The sequence below is a fragment of the Amblyraja radiata genome, chromosome 12, assembly GCF_010909765.2.
Source record: "Amblyraja radiata isolate CabotCenter1 chromosome 12, sAmbRad1.1.pri, whole genome shotgun sequence".
Taxonomy (NCBI): domain Eukaryota; kingdom Metazoa; phylum Chordata; class Chondrichthyes; order Rajiformes; family Rajidae; genus Amblyraja; species Amblyraja radiata.
The window spans coordinates 39,366,410-39,391,986 of record NC_045967.1 but is presented as its reverse complement, the minus strand read 5'-3'; the positions used below and the strand labels follow the sequence as shown (position 1 = coordinate 39,391,986).

General features: G+C 42.8%; 1 protein-coding gene across 2 annotated transcripts in view; it reads left to right on the top strand.

Annotated features, from left to right (window-relative positions):
- The window catches only part of LOC116979113 (rho GTPase-activating protein 6-like), a 212,741-nt gene that overhangs the window by 129,255 nt on the left and 57,909 nt on the right, over nt 1-25,577 (top strand). For both annotated transcript variants that reach the window (XM_033030588.1, XM_033030589.1), the window contains exon 2: nt 8,753-8,909. In XM_033030588.1, coding sequence (XP_032886479.1) covers nt 8,753-8,909 — 157 coding nt within the window. The remainder of the gene's footprint in view (nt 1-8,752; nt 8,910-25,577) is intronic.

The window sequence follows — 25,577 nt, the reverse complement described above, 5'->3', positions numbered from 1 at the left end:
AGACGCGCAGGTTTGTAGGTTAATTGGCTTTGGTAAAAAATTGTAAATTGTCCCTAGTGTGTAGGATAGTGGTAGTGTAGGGGGTGATTGCTGGTTGACGTGGTCTCGCTCGGCCAAATGGCCTCTTTCTCTGTGGAGACTGTATCTGAGGTAAGATTCTATTCTGAGGTAAGATGATTTTGAATTCCATAACGATATTCCTCTGAAGATGCCTGAAGGGATTTCTATATTACGAAATGATCAGTGGAGTACAGAGGCAAGATAATCTCATATTTCCTCCAAGCCATGTGCTAAATCTCTGGATGGGTTGAAGTGTTCATCTCCAGTATAATGGGACAGTTGCTAACCTGGAAAGCTGCATGACTGTCATTCACAGCCTAGAAATGTAATCCAGCATTGGAGTGCTGCCGGTGATGTTACTACTGAGGCGCAAATGGAATTACACACGAAAGAATAAATTGTACGCATGACCAGTGATGGGTGATATTATTGAAAAACTGGCCCAGGTATGCAATACAACTGATATGTGTGTGTTCCACTCTGACAGTCGCCGTTCCAGTTGCCGGTTTTTCAGGCGACTGCAGGCAACTTGACAGTCGCCTGATAAATCGTCTTAGTGGGACTGGCCCATTAGCCTTACTGCTGCAAGAGTAGTTTGTGCTGTTAAGTTTTGTTGTTGCATAATGATTACCATCTTTATTTCAATTTTATGTGAATGTATTTACATTTTTCTGGATCTGAGTATGCAGTTCTGCTGAGCTAAATACAAAACTGCCTTTAATTTTGCGTGATATTACGTGGTTTGATCTTGTTGATAACGAAGCTAATAAAACCTATAGTTTCAATACTTGTAGTTTCTAGTTAGTGCATAATAGTATCGGAAGCTCGTGGAAATGGAAACATTAGTAATGTTGAAATAGTATAATTTAAAAGTTTTACTCATTATACCCATTCTAGATAATAGTAAATCCGACTAGTGCATGATTGCACTGTTTACAGTTCTAAAGGGGTTCTAAAGAGAGACACAAAATGCTGGAGTAACTCAACGGGCCAAGTAGCATCTTTGGAGAAAATGAATAAGTGACGTTTCGGTTCGGGACCATTCTTCAGACCATCAAGAGGTTCTATTTGCTCGTTGTTGCTCCAAATATGAATGTCCATAAAATATGAGTGAGCAAATGCATAGAAAAGATTAGGAAATCTTTTTAATAAAAATGAAAAGCTGATCTCACGTTTTGCGCACTTTTTACAGCAATTAGGATTCCACATTAGGGAATGGAATCCAGCATAACCAGCATCCAATAACTTGCAATCATTAACTGATGTGAGAAAGTGCTGCACTTATTCACCGTTGGAATGTATAAGGGAGAAAGCAAAGTATTACTTTAATACTTAATATGAACAGTGAGAAAATCAGTATAATAAAAGCTTGATGATTACTGCGTGTCTGGAATGAGTTACACAATCAGTTCGCTTCCCAAGGCAGTAGAGACTGAGCAGCAGTTGTTGGCAATAGTTATCCTTCCTTCTGCCAGTATTTATATTGAAGTGGTTTGTTCATTGACCTTTGGTTTTCTTTCATCCTTATTGATTTTATGTTATAATTGTGTGGCACGGTGGCGCAGCAGGAGAGTTCATAAGATCATGTGATAGGAGCAGAATTAGGCAATAGACAATAGATAATAGACAATAGAAAATAGGTGCAGGAGTAAGCCATTTGGCCTGTCGAGCCATTATGGGTTTGAGTAAGCCATATTGAGCCATTCAATATGATCATGGCTGATCATCCCCAATCAGTACCTCATTCCTGCCTTCTCCCCATAACCCCTGACTCCGCTATCTTTAAGAGCCCTAACTTGCTCTCTCTTGAAAGTATCCAGAGAACCGGCCTCCACCGCCCTCTGAGGCAGAGAATTCCACAGACTCACAACTCTCTGTGAGAAAAAGTGTTTCCTTGTCTCCTTTCTAAATGGCTTACCCCTTATTCTTACAAAGTGCCCCCTGGTCTGGACTCCCCCAACATCGGGAACATGTTTCCTGCCTCTAGCGTGTCCAAACCCTTAACAATCTTATATGTTTCAACAAGATACCCTCTCATCCTTCTAAAGTCCAGAGTGTACAAGCCCAGCCACTCCATTCTCTCAGCATATGACAGTCTCGCCATCCCGGAATCTCGCCATCCCGTAAACCTACGCTGCACTCCCTCAATTGCAAGAATGTCCTTCCTCAAATTAGGGGACCAAAACTGCACACAATACTCCAGGTGTGGTCTCACTGGGGCTCTGTACAACTGCAGAAGGACCTCTTTGCTCCTATACTCAATTCCTCTTGTTATAAAGGCCAACATGCCATTCGCTTTCTTCACTGCCTGCTGTACCTGCATGCTTACTTTCATAGACTGATGTACAAGGACCCCCAGATCCTGTTGTACTTCCCCTTTTCCCAACTTGACGCCATTTAGATTGTAATCTGCCTTCCTGTTTTTGATACCAAAGTGGATAATCTCACACTTATCCACATTAAACTTCATCTGCCAAGCATCTTCCCACTCCCCCTACCAGTCCAAGTCACCCTGCATTCTCATAGCATCATCCTCACAGTTCACACTGCCACCCAGCTTTGTGTCATCTGCAAATTTGCTAATGTTACTTTGAATCCTTTCATCCAAATCATTGATGTATATTGTAAATAGCTGCGGTCCCAGCACCGAGCCTTGCGGTACCCCACTAGTCACTGCCTGCCATTCTGAAAGGGACCCGTTAATCCCTACTCTTTGTTTCCTGTCTGTCAACCAATTTTCTATCCATGCCAGCACTCATCCCCCAATACCATGTGCCCTAATTTTGCCCACTATTCTCCTATGTGGGACATTATCAAATGCCTGAAAGTCCAGGTACACTACATCTACTGACTCTCCCTTGTCCATTTTCCTAGTTACATCCTCAAAAAATTCCAGTAGATGTCAAGCATGATTTCCCCTTCATAAATCCATGCTAACTCGGACCGATCCTGTTACTGCTATCCAAATGTGTGGTTATTTCATCTTTTATAATTGACTCCAGCAACTTCCCCACCACCGATGTCAGGCTAACTGGTCTATAATTCCCTGTTTTCTCTCTCCCACCTTTCTTAAAAAGTGGGATAACATTAGCTACCCTATAATCCACAGGAACTGATCCTGAGTCTATAGAACATTGGAAAATTATCACCAATGCATCCCAGATCCTCTGGCCACTACTATATCAGGAAGATTGTTTGTGTCCTCCTTAGTGAAGACGCATCGAAAGTACCTGTTCAACTCATCTGCCATTTCCTTGTTCCCCATAATAAATTCACCTTTTTCGGTCTTCAAGGGTCCAACTTTGGTCTTAACTAATTTTTTCCTCTTCACATACCTAAAGAAGCTTTTACAATCCTCCTTTATATTCTTGGCTACCTTACCTTCGTATCTCATCTTTTCTACCCGTATTGGGTTTTTTAGTTATCTCCTGGTGCTCTTTAAACATTATCCAATCCTCTTGCTTCCCGCTCATCTTTGCTACGTAGTACTTCTTCTCTTTTATTTTTATACTGTCCCTGACGTCCCTTGTCAGCCACGGTTTCCCCTTACTCCTCTTGGAATCTTTCTTCCTCCTAGGAATGAACTGATCCTGCACCTTCTGTATCATTCCTAGAAATACCTGCCATTGTTGTTCCACTCTCATCCCTGCTAGTGTATCTTTCCAGTCAACTTTGGCCAGCTCCTCCCTCATGGACCCATAGTGGCATTTGTTTGTGGCATTTGTTGATTCTTTTCGGCATCACGTTTGGCTTACCCTGCTGCTGCTGATAGCACCTGTGTCAGCTGTGGTAGCCGGCGTCTCACAGCCTGCTGTCGGATCTAGACGAGCCCACAGCACCACCGGAGCTGCAAGATGTGGACGTGCAAAATGCTGCTTTGGATTGTCCTGCTTTTCACCGCAGTGACAGCCACCCCACGGCTATCCTATTCGACAGCAGAACTCCACCAGCGTCGATTCCGCTCCGGGCTTCCTTCCTGCCTCCTCAGCCATCGAGACATTCTCCGTCGACCAAGATACATCCACCGTGGATTCCGCAGGAACTTCTCCAACAATAACTCCAACTCCATCAGCTCCTTTTGGTCCACAGGTCCTCGGAAACCACACAACACGGGTCGAGCTGCTGACCACAGTGTGTTAGCTCCTCTGCTAGCTGACCCCGCCGTTCCCTCAAATTGATCCAAATTTGCACTCTTCAACGTCAGATCTCTCTCCAACAAAGCCCCTCTCATCTCGGACTTCATTTCGGATTCAAAACTTGGCTTTCTGTGTCTTACTGAGACTTGGCAACAGCCTGATGATTACCTCCACCTCGACCAGCCATAGTTTGTTTACATCTGCAAACCCCGCGCTTCCGGGAGAGGAGGGGGTCTTGCACTGCTCTATCGCGAGAATCTCAAGATCTCGTCAGTCTCAGTCACAGAGCCATCCTCGTTCGAAATCCTGACTGCTCAACTACATGGGTGTACACCCACCTTCATAGTGTCTATCTGTCCTCCAAAGCCTTCTACAGTTTTTATTAGCGAACTCACTGCTATTTTATCTGACCTATGTGCCATGTCCCCCAATGTCATTTTAATGGGTGATTTCAATATTCATTTAGATAAACATACTGACACCTTTACTAAAGATTTTATTTCTGTTCTGGATAGTTTTGGCCTCACTCAGTACATCGATTTCCCAACCCATAATAAAGGCCATATTTTAGATTTAGTCTGTTGCTCTGGAGTGACACCATACAATCTTAAATCTACAGAGATTCCCATTTCAGACCATAAAACTGTCCTTTTTTATATTAATCTGCCACTCCCTAAACGCAATATGAAGCGTACCATATCCTTCCGTAATCTGAAAAACATTAATCAAGTGGAACTCAACAGACTAATCAGTAACTCTCTTCATCCTACTTCCCCCCCACTCTGCATTGCTAACCTGATTGATCACTACAATGACTGTTTATCCCTCTCATTAAACTCCTTGGCTCCTCTGAAAACCCGTACTGTCTCTTTTAGCAGGTCATCTCCGTGGTACACTCCTGAACTCCGCCATATGAAAATGGTGGGCCGGCGTCTGGAGAGACTTACAAAGAAAACTGGACTAACTATTCACCACCAAATGCATACAGATCATCTTCTCTCATATAAAAATGCCCTGACTGCTGCTAAATCACTCCTACTAATCCAACATCATCAACAACAGTGAAAATAACACTCGGACTTTATTCTCCACTGTCAACAAACTACTTAAGCCTCCTGAAACCTCGAATCACCTCACCTCCACTGCTCAGTGTAATACGTTTTTGGACTTCTTCAGTACCAAAATCACCAGCATTCATCACCAATTGAACTCTTTCTCAGCTTCTGCTCACAACAGCCCACCCTGGACTTCCACACTGGACTCCCCACTCTCCACCCTATCTACTTTCCAGCTTCCAACAGTCGAAAAAATAACTAAACTCATCACCAAGTCCAAGAACTCCTCCTGCTTGCTTGATCCCATCCCTACTGTCCTGGTTAAATCCTGTCTGCCCTCTATCTCACCCATCATAACGTCCATAATTAACTCCTCCCTATCAACTGCTACTGTCCCTACATCTCTCAAAACAGCTTCTGTCACCCCGATTCTAAAAAAAACAGGTTCTGATCCAAACAATCCAAATAACTACCGCCCCATCTACAACCTCCCATTCATCACTAAACTTCTGGAAAGGACAGTAGCGACACAACTTCAAGTCCACCTTCAAAACAATAACCTCTATGAACCATTTCAGTCCGGTTTGCGCCACAATCACAGCACTGAAACAGCCTTGGTAAAAATTACAAATGATCTCCTTCTCGCAGCTGACACCAGTCACTTATCCATTCTGATCCTCCTCGACCTCACAGCAGCCTTTGACACCATCTCCCACCCAATTCTTCTGGAACGTCTATCTGCCACCGGCATCAACAACAATGCACTACTTTGGTTCAGGTCCTATCTACACGACAGAAAACAGTTCATCCAGGGAAATAAAGTCATATCCACAACTGCCACAGTCACCCATGGTGTTCCTCAGGGATCGGTGCTGGGGCCACTGCTTTTTATCATCTATATTCAACCTCTTGGCAATATTCTCCGTCATTTTGGAATCAATTTTCACTGCTACGCCGATGACACACAACTTTACCTCTCCACAAAACCAAACACCTCCCTTCCCCCAACTGCCCTCACCATTTGTCTTCAAGCTATCAGCAACTGGATGTCACTCAACCTTCTAAAACTCAATGGAAATAAAACAGAAATCATGCTAATTGGCTCAAAGTCCACACTCTCCAAAACCCACCCGTTCACCATTTCAGTTGATGGCTCACCCATACCCACCTCCTCCCATGTCAAAAGCCTCGGCGTCATTCTGGACAATACACTTTCCTTTGGCCCCCACATCAGCAATATCACACGCTCTGCATACTTTCATCTCCACAACATCTCCAGACTCCGCCCCTCCCTCTCCAAAGACAATACAAAAGTCCTCATCCACGCTCTGGTCACATCCCGCATCGATTACTGCAACGCCCTCCTCACTTGCACCTCCAATAAACTTCTTCATCGCCTCCAATGCATTCAGAACTCTGCAGCCCGGATCATCACCCGCACCAGATCATTGGACCACATCACACCCATCCTCACTCAGCTCCACTGGCTCCCTGTGCACCACCGGATTAACTACAAGATTTTACTGCTGACCTTCAAAGCCCTACACCACCTTGCTCCCCAATACCTCTCTGACCTGCTGCTACCATACACTCCTTCCCGGTCACTTCGTTCCTCCTCAGCTGCAATTTTAACTGTCCCCACATTTAGACTCAGCACCATGGGTGCCAGAACCTTCAGCTGCTCTGCCCCACGTCTCTGGAACACTCTCCCACCTCCCATCCGTCACCTGGACACTATCGATCAATTCAAATCACAACTCAAAACACACCTGTTTAGATTAGCATACCCGACATAACTTTCACCATGTTCACCCTGATTTTAATGACTTAAAATGTTTTGTGTATTTTTTGTTTTTTTTGTTTTTTTGTTTTTAATCAACTTGATTTTAATATTGATAAATGTATTGTGATTTTATGTCCTGTAAGGTGTCCTTGGGTGTCCAGAAAGGCGCCAGCAAATAAAATGCATTATTATTATTATTATAGTCCCCTTTATTCAACTGTAACTCTGACACCTCCGATCTACCCTTCTCCCTCTCCAATTGTAGATTAAACCTGACCATATTACGGTCACTACCTCCTAATGCCTCATTAACCTCGATGTCCTTTGTCAAATTCGGTTCATTACATAACACTAAATCCAGAATTGCCTTCTCCCTGGTCGGCCCCATCACGAATGCACTCTGCAAAGTCCCTTTCTTGGGGTCCAGTACCAACCTGATTTTCCCAGTCTACCTGCATGTTGAAATCTCCCATAACAACCACAGCATTACCTTTGCTACATGCCAATTTTAACTCCTGGCCATTCAGCCCATCAAGTCTATGCCATTCAATCATGGCCGATCTATCTCTCTCTCCTAACCCCATTCTCCTGCCTTCTCCCCATAACCTGTGACACCCGTATTAATCAAGAATGTATATATCTCTGCCTTAAATATATCCACTGACTTTGCCTCCACAGCCTTCTGCGGCATAAAATTCCACAGATTCACCACCCTCTGCCACAGAAGGTAGTTGAGGCCAGTTCATTGGCTCTATTTAAGAGGGAGTTAGATGTGGCCCTTGTGGCTAAAGGGATCAGGGGGTATGGAGAGAAGGCAGGCAGGATACTGAGTTGGATGATCAGCCATGATCATATTGAATGGCGGTGCAGGCTCGAAGGGCCGAATAGCCTACTCCTGCACCTATTTTCTATGTTTCTATGTAAAGGATAAACCTCAACTTGTACTAAGAAAGGCGACTGATCAATTCAATTTCTGTACTTGTGTAATATTCTAAGTAAATCTTTGTTTTTGTTTTAGTTAGGAATGCTTGTTTTTCTGATGCATCTTTTACATGGTTTGAATTTGTCTGTCAGTCTTTGCTCGACGGTACCATTTTCTTTGGACGGGAAGATTATGCTTTCATTTTTATATTAAGCAATTTATTTTTATTGCAGTGAACAATAGTTTCCAAATATATTGATTTGGGAGAAAATAAAAACTACTTTCCTCTCTCATCCTGAAGCAAAGCAAATCAGTAATTAGCAAAACCTGACAGAAATGCGAAGCGCCATCCTTGATCTATCAACCTATGATCTATTGTCTATCTATGATTCAATGCACTTGAGGTTTGTTTGTATTATTCGTTCCCATACATGGGTATCATTGGAAATATTCAGAATGTAGAAACAAGGAACGATAGATGCTGCTATACATTAAAAAAAAGACACAAAGTGCTGTAGTAACTCAGCCGGTCAGGCAGCATCTCTGGAGAACATGGATAGGTGATGATTAGGTTCAGGACCTTTAATTCAACGACATTCAAGAGTTCATGGCACAGAGGTGAGTCATTTGACCCAACTGGTCTACGCAGTGTTAACACTCCACTTTAGTCTCTGCCCACTTTAATCAATCCTGTTCCATCAACTTACTGCCATGATGAGAAAAGGCAGATTTATGTCCCTCTCAAAGCTGTTTCATTTTTTCTATTTGATACCTATATATGGTTTTATTTTCGCAGGGTGATTTCACTTGGAACACAATGTTTGGACAGAATGTCACGCTGCAGCCTGTTCCCATTCAGAGCCTCTCCGAACTAGAGCGAGCGAGACTTCAGGACGTGGCGTTCTACCACCTGCAAGGGAAAGATCTTGGCTGTCAGATTACCATCCCCAAAGGTACGACCAATGCCAACGTTTTTGCCTGCACTTCTTATTGTGAACTAAAATGAATCTACTAAGAAGCTACAGATTATATGACCTGTTTACATTCATGAAGAATATTTTGGCCATATGCATTCTATGAATCATCCAAAAAATAATATTTTAATGCACATAATAATACAGCACAGCATTTGCATAATAGCACAGCGGTAGAGCCACATCCTCGCAGTGCCAGAGACCTGGGTTCAATCCAGACCTCAAGTAATGTCTGAAAGTAGACACAAAATGCTGGAGTAACTCAGCAGGACAGGCAGCATTTCTGGATAGAAGGAATGGGTGATGTTTTGGGTCGCGACCCTTCTTTCGAGTTCATTCCTACAACATTTTGAGTAATGTTTGTATGGAATTTGCATATTTTCATGTGGGTTTCTTTCGAACGCCCTAGATTCTTCCCAGGTCTCAAAGACATGTGGGTTTGTCGGTTAATTGACCTCTGGAAATTGCCCTACTGTGAAGGGAGTGGATGAGAATGTAGGAAAATCTAGAACTGTTGTGAGCAGGTGATTGATGGTTGGTGTGGACTCGGTGGGCCAAAAGGCCTGTTTTCCATCTGTATCTTCAAACTCTAAACACTTTGTGCCATTGAAAGTGGTAATTAAATTTAATTTGAACTTTCCTAATCACATTTATTAACTATTGGACACAATTTGCTTACATACTTCCTGCAATTTTATCATGAATTACAACAATTATAGAATTATTTCCTTGCAACATTCAGTCCATTATTTGTACATTAAAGTGGCAAATGAGACTTCTTTAACCAAAGAAGTTACATTCATCTGTTGTGCATTTTCAAAATGTTGGTCCACTTACTGACACAGTGGTGCAGCGGGCAGAGTTGCTGCCTCACACCGCCAGAGGCCCAGATTCGGTCCTGACATTGGGTGCTATGTGGAATTTGCACATTCTCCCTGTGACCGAGTGCATTTTATCTGGGTGCTCCGGTTTCTTCCCACATCCCAAAGATGTGCAGGTTTGTAGGTTAATTGGCTTTTGTAAATTGCCTGAATTGTGCAGGGAATCGATGCAAAAGTGGGATAATGTAGAACTGGTTCAAATAGGTCACAAAAAAGATTGCGGTAGACGTGGTCTACGTGAACGTATAAAAAATGGTAGTAAGGATAATCCTAACAACACCCTATTAAATGTTGTTTCATTAGATTAGTTTAGTTTACTTTAGTTTACTTTAGTTTAGTTTACTTTAGTTTAGTTTACTTTAGTTTAGTTTAGTTTAGTTTAGTTTAGTTTAGTTTAGTTTAGTTTAGAGATACAGCATGGAAACAGGTCCTTAGCCCACTGTGTCCACGCCGACCCTGAATTCCCTTAGCCCACTGTGTCTATCCCCGCACACTAAAACTATCCTATACACACTAGGGACAATTTTACATTTTATGCCAAGCCAATTCGTCTCTGAAGAGTGAGAGGAGACCGGAGATCTCAGAGAAAACCCACACAGGTCACAGAGAGAACGGACAAACTCCGTACAGACAGCATCTGTAGTCAGGATTAAACCCCGGTCTCTGGTGCTGTGAGGCAGCAACATTACCGCTGTGCCACCCCGCCACCCTGTGTGTGGAAGCTTTTTAAAAACAATCACTCAGGATGGGAGTATTAATCACTTGCGGTCCTTGTTAATATGAAGGAAAGTGAGGTGTTTGTATCTGGAATGTATTGACAATGATGTGATGGAGCAGATTCCAACAGGGCATTCAAAAGCGAATTGAATCAGCATTTGAAACAAAGCTGCAGGGAATTCAATCAGCTGCATTGCTCATGGAGAAAGATAGCACTGACTCATATGTTTCCTTCTGTGCTTTTCTATGGTCCTATGATTCACAGCCTCTACTGAGATTGAATCACCTCCTCAGATTGCATTTTTTATGAATCACCTAGTCCCACGATTTCACTGCTGTTTAGTTAATGGCAAAAGTATCAGAGCTCGTGCTTGGAAGTGGGAAAGCAAATAAGGCAGGTGGTGATTTGATACAGAATAAAGTGCTTGCCTATGGAGCATCTCTCATTCTCGTACTGTCAGTCATTTCTGAATCCTTAACTCTTCTGTACATATTTTTAGTTTAGTTTAGTTTAGTGGTACAGTGCAGAAACAGGCCGTCCTACTCACCATGCCAACCAACAATCACCGCCATACACTTGCACTATCCTACACACTAGGGACAATTTACAGTTTTACCGAAGCCAACTAACCTACAAATCTGTACATTTTTGGAGTGTGGCAGGAAACCAGAGCACCCGGAGAAAACCAACATGGTAATAGTCCGAACATGCAAATTCTGTACTGCCTGCACCGGTAGTCAGGATCGAACCCGGGTCTCTGACGCTGAAGGGTAGCAACTCTACCACTGTGCCACCGTGTCACCCCATTAATATCTCTCTCACCATAAACGTTCATATAGACCACGTCTGCATCAATGTTTTTGGTGACCTGTTTGCACCAGTTCTACATTATCTCACTTTTACATCCATTCCCTGCACAATTTGGGCAATTTACAGTGGCCAATTAACCTACAAAACTGCACATCTTTGGGATGTGGGAAGAAACCGGAGCACCCAGAATATCTCTCTCACACCTAACCCTTATGATGTTTAACCCTTATGATGTTCTTCTTCATACTATCTAAATGGCGTCAAGTTGAGAAAAGGAGAAGTACAACGGGATCTGGGGGTCCTTGTACATCAGTCTATGAAAGTAAGCATGCAGGTACAGCAGGCAGTGAAGAAAGCGAATGGCATGTTGACCTTTATAACAAGAGGAATAGAATATAAGAGCAAAGATGTCCTTCTACAGTTGTACAGAGCCCTAGTGAGACCACACCTGGAGTATGGTGTGCAGTTTGGGTCCCCTAATTTGAGGAAGGACATTCTTGCTATTGAGGGAGTGCAGCATAGGTTTACAAGGATAATTCCCAGGATGGCGGGACTGTCATACGCTGAGAGAATGGTGCAGCTGGGCTTGTACACTCTGGAGTTTAGAAGGATGAGAGGGTATCTCATTGAAACATATAATATTGTTAAGGGTTTGGACACACTAGAGGCAGGAAACATGTTCCCGATGTTGGGGGAGTCCAGAACCAGGGGCCCCCATTTAAGAATAAGGAGTAAGCCATTTAGAACGGAGACGAGGAAACACTTTTTCTCACAGAGAGTGGTGAGTGTGGAATTCTCTGCCTCAGAGGGCGGTAGAGGCAGGTTCTCTGGATGCTTTCAAGAGAGAGCTAGATAAGGCTCTTAAAAATAGCAGAGTTGGGGGATATGGGGAGAAGGCAGGAACGGGGTACTGATTGGGGATGATCAGCCATGATCATATTGAATGGCGGCGCTGGCTCAAAGGGCCGCATGGCCTGCTCCTGCACCTATTGTCTATTGTCTATAATCTATTGTCTATTGTCTATCCTTCTGCAGTCACCTTCTTTACTATAATGAATCTGAAAGGGAGAGGTCAGGGGGTGGCTGGCTGAGTTAATACAGATGAGTATGCAGAGTGTTAAATATTGATCTTGCAGAATATTAGTGTTTACTTGCCTAGAATTTTTTCAAAACATTTTGCAGTATGCTGATTTATATCATACAAAACTATTGACAATTTCTCATACTGACATGTTATAGGGCCATGCAGTAGAGTTACATGTATGTATATATTCTTAACTATTGAATGTTTAAGCTAATTCTGTCAATATATGAAGGGGACATGACTTGAGAATTAAGGGACTGAAGTTTAGGGGTAACATGAGGGGGAACTTCTCTACTCAGAGAGTGGTAGCTGTGTGGAATGACCTTCCAGTGAAGGTGGTGGAGGCAGGTTCATTTTTATCATTTAAAAATAAATTGGATAGTTATATGGATGGGAAAGGAATGGAGGGTTATGGTCTGAGCGCAGGTATATGGGACTAGGGGAGATTATGTGTTCGGCACGGACTAGAGGGGTCGAGATGGCCTGTTTCCGTGCTGTAATTGTTATATGGTTATATGGTTATATGGTTATATGGGCATCATTAGCAATATTCTTTAAGCTCCTACAGTGAATCCCAAGACACTGGAATTTTTTAACACTCTGGTGTATTTGCGGAGAATTTGCTGTGCCTTTCCTCCACTGCAGTTTATTTCAACAATCTTTCATCAGAAAAGGTTGCTGGCCTGAAACCTTCACCTTGTAACCTTATTTTTCTCTCCATTTGCGCTGCTTGGTCTGCTGAGTATTTCAGGCATATTTTACTTTGTTTCAGATACATAACATTATAAATTAATATATTACATAAAGTAGAAAATTGCATTAAGATCCAAGTTTATTCTTTAACTCCAGAAGTATGAATTTTTATTTCTCGGTTCTACCCATTGCTAATAGCTACACTTTGTACTGTGTAATGGAATGCTTGATGGACAGGGTGCTATGTCACACAGTAGTTGCAAGTAAACCTGAGAATGTTGATACAAGCACAGCGTGTTTAGGCAAGATTCAATGATATTCCTCGTAACCAAGTGAAAACTCTCTGCTTCAATTTATTTGCTTTGCTCAGACAACATTTTTAGGCATGTTCCCCCCAAAGGATTACACTTTGTATTTCACAGAATATGAATTTACCCTTTTTAGAGGGGTTCTATCTTAGCTTTCATGACAATTTGTCTTAAAGTATGCCAGAAAATGAGGTATAATTGAGTATAAAGAGGAAGAAAAAAATTTAGATTAATTATTAATTTTCCTGTAATCCGCACATATGAAGAGGCATTCATATTAATTTACAGTAGGTGTCTTAAATGTGCAGTAGAAATATATGTATGTGAACATATTAAAAGAAAAATATTATCTCCTTCAAAACGCATGCCTCTGGTTCTGACTGATTCTGGAGCAACACTGCAAGTTGGGTCCATACTCATCGGATTTTGGAAGATGGTGATGTGATCTAATTTCAGGGCTAGGACAGCATGAACAAATTAGGCTAAAGGGCCAAATTCATTTCAGAAATGACATTGAATCGTGTATGGTCTACCTATGGTCTCAGTCTGAAGAAGGGCCTGACCTGAAACAATATCTAATCATGTTCTCCAGGGTTGCAGTCTGACCTGATGAATTACTCCAGCATTGTCCTTCTTTGTAAATCAGCATCTGCAGTTTCTTGTTTCTACATTTTGACTGCTCCAATGCAAAATCACCTCAAGGTGGGCCTACTTTGAAGACGTTCACCTCCTCTCCCCAATGGGAGTTCAGTGAGACCCTCTCTCATTGCCCTCCCTCTATGCACTTAGTTCATCCCCTCTCCTGGATTTCTTTCAACTCTGGCCTTCCCTTCCCCTCCCCTCCCCAATCAGTTTAAAGAAGGATCCTGACCCGAAATGTCATCTATCCATATAGTCCAGGGGTGCTGTCTAACCCACTGAGTTACTCCAACACTTTTCCTTATGTTCTTTTATGTTTACAACCAAGCATACAAATAAAGATATAAGAGGATGTAACTGAAAGGAACAAGCTGTGGCTTTTTTGTTCTCTAAAAGTGGAAAATATGATTATAACCTGGTGAGAGATTTGATAAAGTAGATATGGAGATACTTTCACTTGTGAGGAGACCAGCTATGTTGGCCACAAATACGGAGACTGATTAAGGGTTGGAGGTGGGGGGGGGGGGGGGGGTGGGGGGCTCTTTACTCATAGAGTGCTGAGAACGTCAACTGCTATCACAGGTAGTAGGCCCCCCTCGGTCATGACTGACCATGGGTGATGCATCCTAGTTTGCAGGTGATGTGTGGTCAGATGCAAGCCTGGGCAATGTCAAATGGAGGACAGGCTGTTGCCCATGCAGCACATCCCCCCCCTCTCCACATCGCTGATTGATCCAAAGGAACAGCAAGGGCCATTACAGTTTGGCACCAGCGCCATCACAGGAGCAGCCAGAGCGAGGTTGTAAACAACGACAAACTGCCTTAGGGGCTCCGACTCTGGAATTTCTTGAGGTTTACTCCAGGATCCTTTTCCATGACTGGATATGGCCAGAAGACAGTGGAGGTTTTAAATCCGAGTTTTCCCTCTCCTAGATGGACTGCCTTCCGAGGCTGACGAGCCCCATCTGCCCGAGGCTCATGGGGGCGGGAGCATCTACCTCCCTGTGCAGGTCTATAGCACCTGCTATCACATTGATGCATTTAAGACAGTTCTGGATAGGTTTATGAAAGTGAAAGTAATGGTAGACTACGCAGATGACCTAGATGAGAAATAATGAAAGGAGCCAGTGTGGATGTGGAAAATGAAGATGAACACAGAGAGTGGTGAATCTGTGGAATTCTCTGCCACAGAAGGTAGTTGAGGCCAGTTCATTGGCTATATTTAAGAGGGAGTTAGATGTGGCCCTTGTGGCTAAAGGGATCAGGGGGTATGGAGAGAAGGCAGGTACAGGATACTGAGTTGGATGATCACTCCACCATTACTCCAGCCATAGGTGCAGGAGTAGGCTCGAAGGTTTCTATGTTTCCATCTTTCCCCATCTTGTGAATGTTTCTAGCCTGCTCCCAAATTTCTTGAAAATCAAAAAACTTTGTTGCATACACTGAAAATCTGAAATAAACATGGAGAAAGCTGAAATACTCCACGGGCCAATCAGCATCCATACAGACTTATTGTTTCAAGTTCCAGGTCCTTCGTGAGATGAAGCATTGCACATTCAAAACGTCAATTCTGTTTCTCTTTTCACCTGCCTGATTTGTTGTGTGTTTCTAGCAACAGTTTTATTCCAAACTATCTCTAGTTTGAAAGTCTCCCAATGTGGATTCATCTAAGGCAATCCAGATTAAAAAAAAATAATGGGTTGAAATTGAATTTGGGCAGAGTAAACAAAAACTAAGAGTGAAAGGTGCCTTTAAGAACATGATGGTTAGTATGGAATCAAAATAAATTATCTCACAGCAAAATATAGTCAACACAAGCCAGAAAATGAGATGAAGCAAAGCAAAATGATATGTGAGAAAGACCTGGCTGAATGCCAAACAATCCAAGACAATGTATGTGTAACGAAAAATTTTGTTAAGAGAAAAATTGTCATTAGGCTAGCAACTAACATATAAAAGTTACAAATATTCCTTTGTCATATAAGTATTATGATCTATTGATAAAGCTAGAGAGAATGGCAGAACCCTTCATATATCTATATCAAAGAAAAGGATGTTACCTAAGTCATGGAGGCAGTTGAGATACTGGATGGAGCAAAAACTGATGGAAGTGCGGTGCTCGAAATAGTTTAGGAACTGAAAGTAGGTAACCATATAACCATATAACCATATAACAATTACAGCACGGAAACAGGCCATCTCGACCCTTCTAGTCCGTGCCGAACACATAATCTCCCCTAGTCCCATATACCTGCGCTCAGACCATAACCCTCCATTCCTTTCCCATCCATATAACTATCCAATTTATTTTTAAATGATAAAAACGAACCAGCCTCCACCACCTTCACTGGAAGCTCATTCCACACAGCTACCACCCTCTGAGTAAAGAAGTTCCCCCTTATGTTACCCCTAAACTTCAGTCCCTTAATTCTCAAGTCATGTCCCCTTGTTTGAATCTTCCCTACTCTCAGTGGGAAAAGCTTTTCCACGTCAACTCTGTCTATCCCTCTCATCATTTTAAAAACCTCTATCAAGTCCCCCCTTAACCTTCTGCGCTCCAAAGAATAAAGCCCTAACTTGTTCAACCTTTCTCTGTAACTTAGTTGCTGAAACCCAGGCAACATTCTAGTAAATTTCCTCTGTACTCTCTCTATTTTGTTGACATCCTTCCTATAATTAGGCGACCAAAATTGTACACCATACTCCAGAATTGGCCTCACCAATGCCTTGTACAATTTTAACATTACATCCCAACTTCTATACTCAATGCTCTGATTTATAAAGGCCAGCACACCAAAAGCTTTCTTTACCACCCTATCTACATGAGATTCCACTTTCAGGGAACTGTGCACAGTTATTCCCAGATCCCTCTGTTCACCTACATTCTTCAATTCCCTACCATTTACCATGTACGTCCTATTTTGATTTGTCCTGCCAAGATGTAGCACATCACACTTATCAGCATTAAACTCCATCTGCCATCTTTCAGCCCACTCTTCCAACTGGCATAAATCTCTCTGTAGACTTTGAAACTCTACTTCATTACCCACAACCCCACCTATCTTAGTATCATCTGCATACTTACTAATCCAATTTACCACACCATCGTCCAGATCATTGATGTACATGACAAACAACAGTGGACCCAACACAGATCCCTGTGGCACCCCACTCGTCACTGGCCTCCAACCTGACAAACAACCATCCACCATTACTCTCTGGCATCTCCCATTCAGCCACTGTTGAATCCATCTTGCTACTCCACCATTAATACCCAACCATTGAACCTTCTTAACCAACCTTCCATGAGGAACCTTGTCAAAGGCCTTACTGAAGTCCATATACACAACATCCACTGCTTTACCCTCATCAATTTCCCGAGTAACATCTTCAAAAATTCAAGAAGATTAGTTAAACATGACCTTCCAGGCACAAGTCCATGTTGACTGTTCCTAATCAGACCCTGTTTATCCAGATGCTTATATATATTATCTTTAAGTATTCTTTCCATTAATTTGCCCACCACTGACGTCAAACTAACAGGTCTATAATTGCTAGGTTTACTCTTAGACCCCTTTTTAAACAATGGAACAACATGCGCAGTACGCCAATCCTCCGGCACTATTCCCGTTTCTAATGACATTTGAAATATTTCTGCCATAGGCCCTGCTATTTCTACACTAACTTCCCTCAATGTCCTAGGGAATATCCTGTCCGGACCTGGAGACTTATCCACTTTTATATTTCTCAAAAGTGTCAGTACTTCCTCTTCTTTGATCCTCATAGTTTCCATAGCTACTCTACTTGTTTCCCTTACCTCACATAATTCAATATCCTTCTCCTTGGTGAATACCGAAGAAAAGAAACTGTTCAATATCTCCCCCATCTCTTTTGGCTCTGCAGATAGTTGGCCACTCTGACTCTCTAATGGACCAATTTTATCCCTCGTTATCCTTTTGCTATTAATATAGCGGTAGAAACCCTTCGGATTTACTTTTACCTTACTTGCCAAAGCAACCTCATATCTTCTTTTAGCTTTTCTAATTTCTTTCTTAAGATGCTTTTTACATTCTTTATGCTCCTCAAGCACCTCATTTACTCCATGCTGCCTATAACTATTGTAGATCTCCCTCTTTTTCCGAACCGAGTGTCCAATTTCCCTTGAAAACCATGGCTCTTTACAATTTTTACGATTTCCTTTCAACCGAACAGGGACATAAAGATTCTGTACTCTTAAAATTTCACCTTTAAATGTACTCCATTTCTCTTCCACATCGGCAAATCGGGAAGGATCTGTTGTATTTGCAGACTGGGGTCACTTCCAAGGCAGCTCCAGTGCAATGTAAAGGCTGTCTACCAACCATGCTGCAGCCAGACTGCAAAACTGTATATAAACATTATGGAAGAAAGGCACATGGGAGGCAGCCGCTCAGGGTAAACTCCGAGGTAACCAGTTTACATTTTCAATTGGTCGCTTATTTATTTATGTTAACCTTTTTCTTTGTATTATGGCCAAACAAATATTTTGGTCGTCAATGACAGTTGAAAATGTTTGAGACTGTTGGTGAAGATGGAATTGATGTTGCAGTTACTTATAATGCATTTGGATATGTCCTTCAGGCTCAATACAGGTCAAGTTTCCCCCCCAATTTCTCCCCCTCCTTGCCATCTTTCCCGACTTCCACAAGTTCCTGATCCTCAGCAGTCTGCTGTATAACTAGTGAAAAGGATAGGACAGGTTTAGAGGGATAGGAGCCAAATGCAGGCAGGTGGGACTAGTGTAGATGGGGCATATTGGTTGGCGTGGGCAAGTTGGGCCAAATAACCCTTCCAGCAGTACGACTTGGTGACTCAATAACTCTAAGGCTAACTCCAAGGTTATGGTGAGGTTAGAGAGTAGGCAACATGTCGCATGGATTGACTCCCAGTACATAGAAACATAGAAACATAGAAATTAGGTGCAGGAGTAGGCCATTCGGCCCTTCGAGCCTGCACCGCCATTCAATATGATCATGGCTGATCATCCGACTCAGTATCCCGTACCTGCCTTCTCTCCATACCCTCTGATCCCTTTAGCCACAAGGGCCACATCTAACCCCCTCTTAAATATAGCCAATGAACTGGCCTCAACTACCCTGACATCCCAGGAATCAGTCTGGTGAACCTTCTCTGCACTCCCTCTATGGCAATAATGTCCTTCCTCAGATTTGGAGACCAAAACTGTACGCAATACTCCAGGTGTGGTCTCACCAAGACCCTGTACAACTGCAGTAGAACCTCCCTGCTCCTATACTCAAATCCTTTTGCTATGAAAGCTAACATACCATTCGCTTTCTTCACTGCCTGCTGCACCTGCATGCCTACTTTCAATGACTGGTGTACCATGGTGTACAATGGGGCTTCTGTCCAGTGACCTGCATGCTCATGCTCTGCTCTGCCATGTTTTATTTGGAGTATGGTTCCCAATGGCACATGCTGTTTTTGTGAGTGCAGGTTCGACAACCACATTGATGGTCATAGTCTTTGTCATTTACTGGCCGTGCTTTGGAATGTTGTGCTGGATCACTACAAATTGCGACAGATCGAAGCTATTTGCACTAATGAGAATCAAGAGTAAACCTGAAGATGTTGGAAATCAGAAATGTAAATAGAAAATGGTGGAAACGTCAGCAGCTCAGGCAGTGTCCGGTCTCATAATTTGAGGATGGCCATTCTTGCTATCGAGGGAGTGCAGCGTAGGTTCACCAGGTTAATTCCCAGGATGGCAGGACTGACATGACAATATCTGAGCAGAGGCCCAATGTTAACATTTCATGTTCTGACATCGTTCATCAGAACCCTTCTGAGTGTTTCCATTATTTTCTATATTGTGACAGTTACCAAGCCCCTGGTTCTTGCAAGACTTGTTGCCTTTGGTTGTTCATAACTCAGATGCTTATGCCCCTGTCCCACTTTGTTGCTCTGTTCCCACCACTATTTTTCAGCAGCTTTCCTTTGTTCAGTTTCCAGATCATGTTGTGCTCTGTCCGCTCATGTCTGGCAACGGTTTATATAGGAGCTTTGAAATCAGCCAAGATTCTTTCAACATTGCAATCCACTCTTTGCAGAACTTTAGAACTTGAAAACTACTAAAAACTCTCATATAACAGTAGAAACAGCACAAAGAAATTTACCAGCAACTAATCTGTAAGCAGATGAAAATCCCCTTTATATGTGCCCTTGTGGAGTCCTCTCTCTTACTAATACTTGTTCAGTTTAACGATTAGAATGCCTTAGCTGGGATGTAAATCTCCCGAGTGGATGTTCAGCATCAAAGCAGCAGTACATACTCATTGATGTCCTCTACATCCTTCCAGTAGAAATTTTGCTGCAGAATTGGATTTGTACTTATAGAATGCAATCCCAATATCAGTGTCATCCAGGCAATTTCTGCACCTACCAACATTACTCACCATACTCATTTACACACAGATTTAACCAAGTTTAAATTGTCTCAAATTTCTCTAAAACATAAAACGGTATTGCACAAGAACAGGCCCTTCAGCCCAGCATGTCCATAGCGTACATGACTGAAACATGACTTCCTAAAGGGGCTGTCCCACTTGGGCGACCTAATCTGTGAGTTTAAAAGAGTGTCTTTGACCTTCCCCACCCCCCACCCCGCGCTCTCTGAAGGACTTACCGTTACTGTGCAGCCGTTTTACCTTCCTCTTCATCGTGCAGACAGCGCTTCCCCACTTTCCCTGGCCCCTGCCTTTGCGATGTGTGTGTGTGTGTGTGTGTGTGTGTGTGTGTGTGTGTGTGTGTGTGTGTGCGCGTGTGCGCGCGTGTGCGCGTGTGTGCGTGTGTGCGTGTGTGCGTGCGTGCGTGCGTGCGTGCGTGCGTGCGTGCGTGTGTGTGTGTGTGTGTGTGTGTGTTCGATCCAGCTCATGGTGTCAACGCGGACGATCGATCTAGCCCTCGAGCTTGAAGGTCGAAGACACTCATCTTAACTTAGGTCGGACAAGCATACCATATATTTTCTTTAGCACTCTCTCTACTTCTGCTGCTACTTTCAGGGAGCTATGTACTTGGACCCCAAGATCCCACTGTACATCAGTGCAGTTTAGGATCCTACCGTTTACTGTATATTTCCCCCTTGAATTTGACCTCGCAAAAGTAAACTGCTCACACTTGCCCAGGTTAGATTCCATCTGGCATTTCTTTGCCCATATCTGTAAATGATCTACATCACGCTATATTCTTGGCAGCCTACTTCACTGTGCGCAACCCCATCAATTTTTGTGTCATCGGCAAACTTACAGATCAACCTTCGACAGGTTCCCATCCAAGTCATTCATAAATATCTCAAACATAAACTTTGCTATTGTCCCCTGAACATGTCTGCTTCTTTGTCTTCTGGGCGTATTCTGAGTTTTTGTTTCCATGTTGTTGCCTTCTTTAATCTTTCCCCGATCAGCTGTACTTGTGGAACTCCTGACTGCTCCCACTGCAAGCAAAATGTGCCTCAGCTCTAAGAGGTAAAGGGTAACCTCAACGCAGGAAAGGTTAGATGAACTAGTACCATCAACTATTGATATTAGCCTGTTGCTTCAAGTGTGCCACAAACCAAAACTATTCTCATGGGCAGGAGTTCCGTGTGTTAACTGATTTCAATCCGAGAGGTGTGGGTTAATCACGCACCATATTTTTGAGGACCATTGTATTCAGCCCTGCTGGTATCAAGTGTCAAACTGTTTTAATCGTCATATGTACTGACAATGGAACAATTAAATTCTTGTTTGCATCAGTTTAATGGGCCTGTAAATGCAATACACACAGATGTGATATGATAATTTTAAAGGAAATCAATAAATTAGTAACTGTAAAAATAGTGCAAAAAAACCCAAAGTCCTTAGTGCACCCAAAGATAGTCCACAGAAGTTCATAGTTGCTGAGGTTAGTATTGTGTAGTGCTCAAGATCCTGATATTTGTTGGATAGAAGCTGTTCTTGACTCTGGTGGTCACAGTTTTTAGGCTCCCATTCCTTCTTCCTGATGGCAGAAGGGAATTGAGAGTGTGGCCAGGGTATGGTCTGATGATTTCGGCTGACTCTTGAGACCGCATCTTTTGTAGATCCCTTCGAAGGAAGGATTGGTGGTACACTGCTGAATGAGCTGCAGAATTTATTTTGTAAGAAAGAGGAGACAATTGAGTTTACACAATGGTATTCAAGGTCTAAAGATATATCTTAAAACCAATGAACTCTATTTGAAGTGTAGTTGCTGCTACATCGTGCACATGCTAAAATCCCACAAACAGCTGCATGACATTGGCTGGATTATCTGATTTACTGTGGCTGACAAAAAGCTGAAGTTTGGCCAGGACACTTGGTAGAACTGCTCAGCCCCTTCCAGTATTCTGATGTTTTCTTCCACCTAAGGAACAGTTAGGACTTCAGTTCCACATATCGTTTGATAAACAACACCTCCAATATTACCACTGTCTCTCCTGAATATTTTTTATGGAAAAAAAGACACAGCAGGAACAGTAGGAAACGAGATTGTTATTAGTTGGAATGACACTTTGACTCAAAGCAAGTGGGAAATAAACAGGATTATCATCAGTCATGGGAAGTTGGCTTTGACTGCGATTGTCTCAAGAGGATAATAGTCTTGCTAGTCTCATCAACTTCCATTCTGAATCAAGTACAGATGGCAAAAGATCTGTTTGGAAAGAGCTTTACTTTGCTTTTATAATTTCTGTTCTGTTTATCCCAGTTTCACTTTTCTCATGGCTATATTAAGTTGTCCCTTCTTATTGTCAGATGCATTTTTATGTGTCCTTTGTACTGTCACTTTATCTCACAAACCATTAATTGGCTGCAATGCTTTCAATGTGGCCGGCAACTCTTATAGGAATGAACATCAGCACAATTGCTGACCACACGTTTGCCAGTGATTAGCAAATGTGGAGATAAGATGAAGCTCGTGGAGGAGGTGACAGATCGGCCTGTGAGGATTCACCTCCGAACATCATATTAGGTCAGGTAGGCGCAATGCAGGTCGGGACGAACCTCACTTCTGTGATTCCATGGTATCTGACAGCCAAAGAGAATATGTCTAGAAAGGAACTGCAGATGCTGGTTTACACCGAAGATAGACACAAAAAACTGACCCGTTGAGTTACTCCAGTTTTTCGTAACTATCTTAGCCAAAGAGAATAATTATCTCTTATTTTGGTTGTATTCATCTTGATACTTTAAAATTCTGATCATTGCATTTCTATTTGGATACCATAATCCCAGGTCACAGCATAAGAGAACCATAGAATTGTAAAGTGTACAAGCAGGCCCTTCAGACAACAGTGCCCATACCAACCATCACGCCTGCTCACTCCAGATAACAATAACTCTTTGTGTGAAAAATTACTCCTCCAATCTCCTTTATGCTTCAGCCTTTTTGCCTTAACGTGTGCCCCCATTTTAGCGATCCACTAACAAAGGAATGACACACTGGCTACTTACTTTATCTATGCCTCTCGCAACTTTATATACCTCTATCATATCACCTCTCACTCCTTTGCTCCAATGAAAGCAGACTTAGCTTACCCAGTCTCCCTTGATAACTCAAGCCCTCCGTTCCAGGCAACAGCCTTATACATCGTCTCTGCATTCTTTCTCGCTTAAACATACCATTCCTATAGTGCAGACCAGAAACGCACACTATCCTCTAAGTGCATCTAAGCAACGCTTTGTTCAAGTGTAGCATAACATTCCAGTTCAGTGTGATCCTACCACCAGTCACATCTTCCTATCCCGAACCCTTTCTGATTTGTGCAGAGGCCAGTCCCTCCACAACTCAACTCCTTGATTCATGCATTGCTTCTCACCCAACCTAAACCTTCTAAAAGAACTTTCCCCTGCAACCACAACCTGTCCCTACACCTTCTCCCATGCACACACCCAGTGACACCAACAGCCCTCGAGATGAGACAGAGATTCACATGTACCTCTTCTAACCTCATCTATTGCATTAGATTTGGTCTCCTTTACACTGGTATAACCAAGTGAAGACTAGATGACCATTTCACCATTCAGTCTGCTAAGGCCTGCTTCCATTCCCATTCCAATAGCTATCTTTGTGTTCTTGGCCTCCCCCACTTCCTGAAAGAGGACACACACAACTGGAGGAACAGTACATCATATTCCGCTTAGGTAGCTTACTGTTGCCCTATGGTATGAACATTGATTTCTCCAATTTTAAGCAAAACCCCTCATTCCACCTCTCTCTTTCTTGCATGCCCACCACCCCACTCCAGTTTGTACCCATTTCTCCCATTATCCCTTCTACCCTCTTCTTTTATCCTTCACTGTCCCCTTCCACCTATGTTCCTCCCTCTGGCTTTACATTTCTCCCCTCTTCTATCCTTATTTGATACCCCTTTGTCCTCTTTTCATCTCCAGCCTTTGTCCACCCATCTGCCATTCAAACCAACCTCACCTGTTTCTAGGCGCTCTTTTAAAAAGGAGGTGAGGAGGAACTTCTTGAGTCAGAGGGTAGTTGATCTGTGGAACTCATTGCCTCAGAAGGCTGTGGAGGCCAAGTCAGTTGATATTTTTAAGGGAGAGATAGGGAATTCTTGATTAGAATGGGTGTCAAGGGTTATGGGGAGAAGGCAGGAAAATGGGGTGAGGAGCCTGAGATCAGCCATGATTGAACGGCGGAGTGGACTCGATGGGTTGAATAGTCTAATTCTACTATAACTTGGGAACTTGGTTATCACTTGTCAAGGATTGTTGCAGCCCCAGCATTTTTCCATCTTTCTACCCCCCCACTCGATCAGTCTGAAGGATAGTCCTGAACCGAGTCCCTCCATAAATCCAGCCCGACCTGCTGAATTCCTCCAGCACTTTGCGTTTTGGTCCCAATTCATATATTCAGTGTCTTGACTGATTAAGACAAGCACACCATAAATCTCCACACCATCTTGTTCCCCTGTATTCCTTTGTTCAAGGAACCATATGCCAAGCTCACTCTGTTTTTGCACGTGTATATTATGGCCTGCATGAGTTTAAACACCCATTGTAAAGGCTGCATAATTACAGACATTCCCGTTGATCCATCTGTCGTCCTCCATCACCTGTCTAGATCAGCTTTCTTTTTCTCTCTTTCTCAGTCCTGATGAAGTGTGTCTTTGATCTAAAGCATTAACTGTTTCTTCACAGTCATTAACTCTTTATCTTTCCTCTTTCTGACTTACTGGGTTCTTCCTGTGTGTTATGATTTTATGAACAGCGCACACCATTTTGTAGATTAATTGACCTCTGTAAAATTGTCCCTCGTGTGCAGGAAGTGGATAAGATACTGGAACAACATAGAACTAGTGTGGATGTGTGATCGATAATCAACATAGACTTGGTAGGCCAAATCTATCGGCTTGTACTCGCTAGAATTTAGAAGGTTGAGGGGGGATCTTATAGAAACTTACAAAATTCTTAAGGGGTTGGACAGGCTGGATGCAGGAAGATTGTT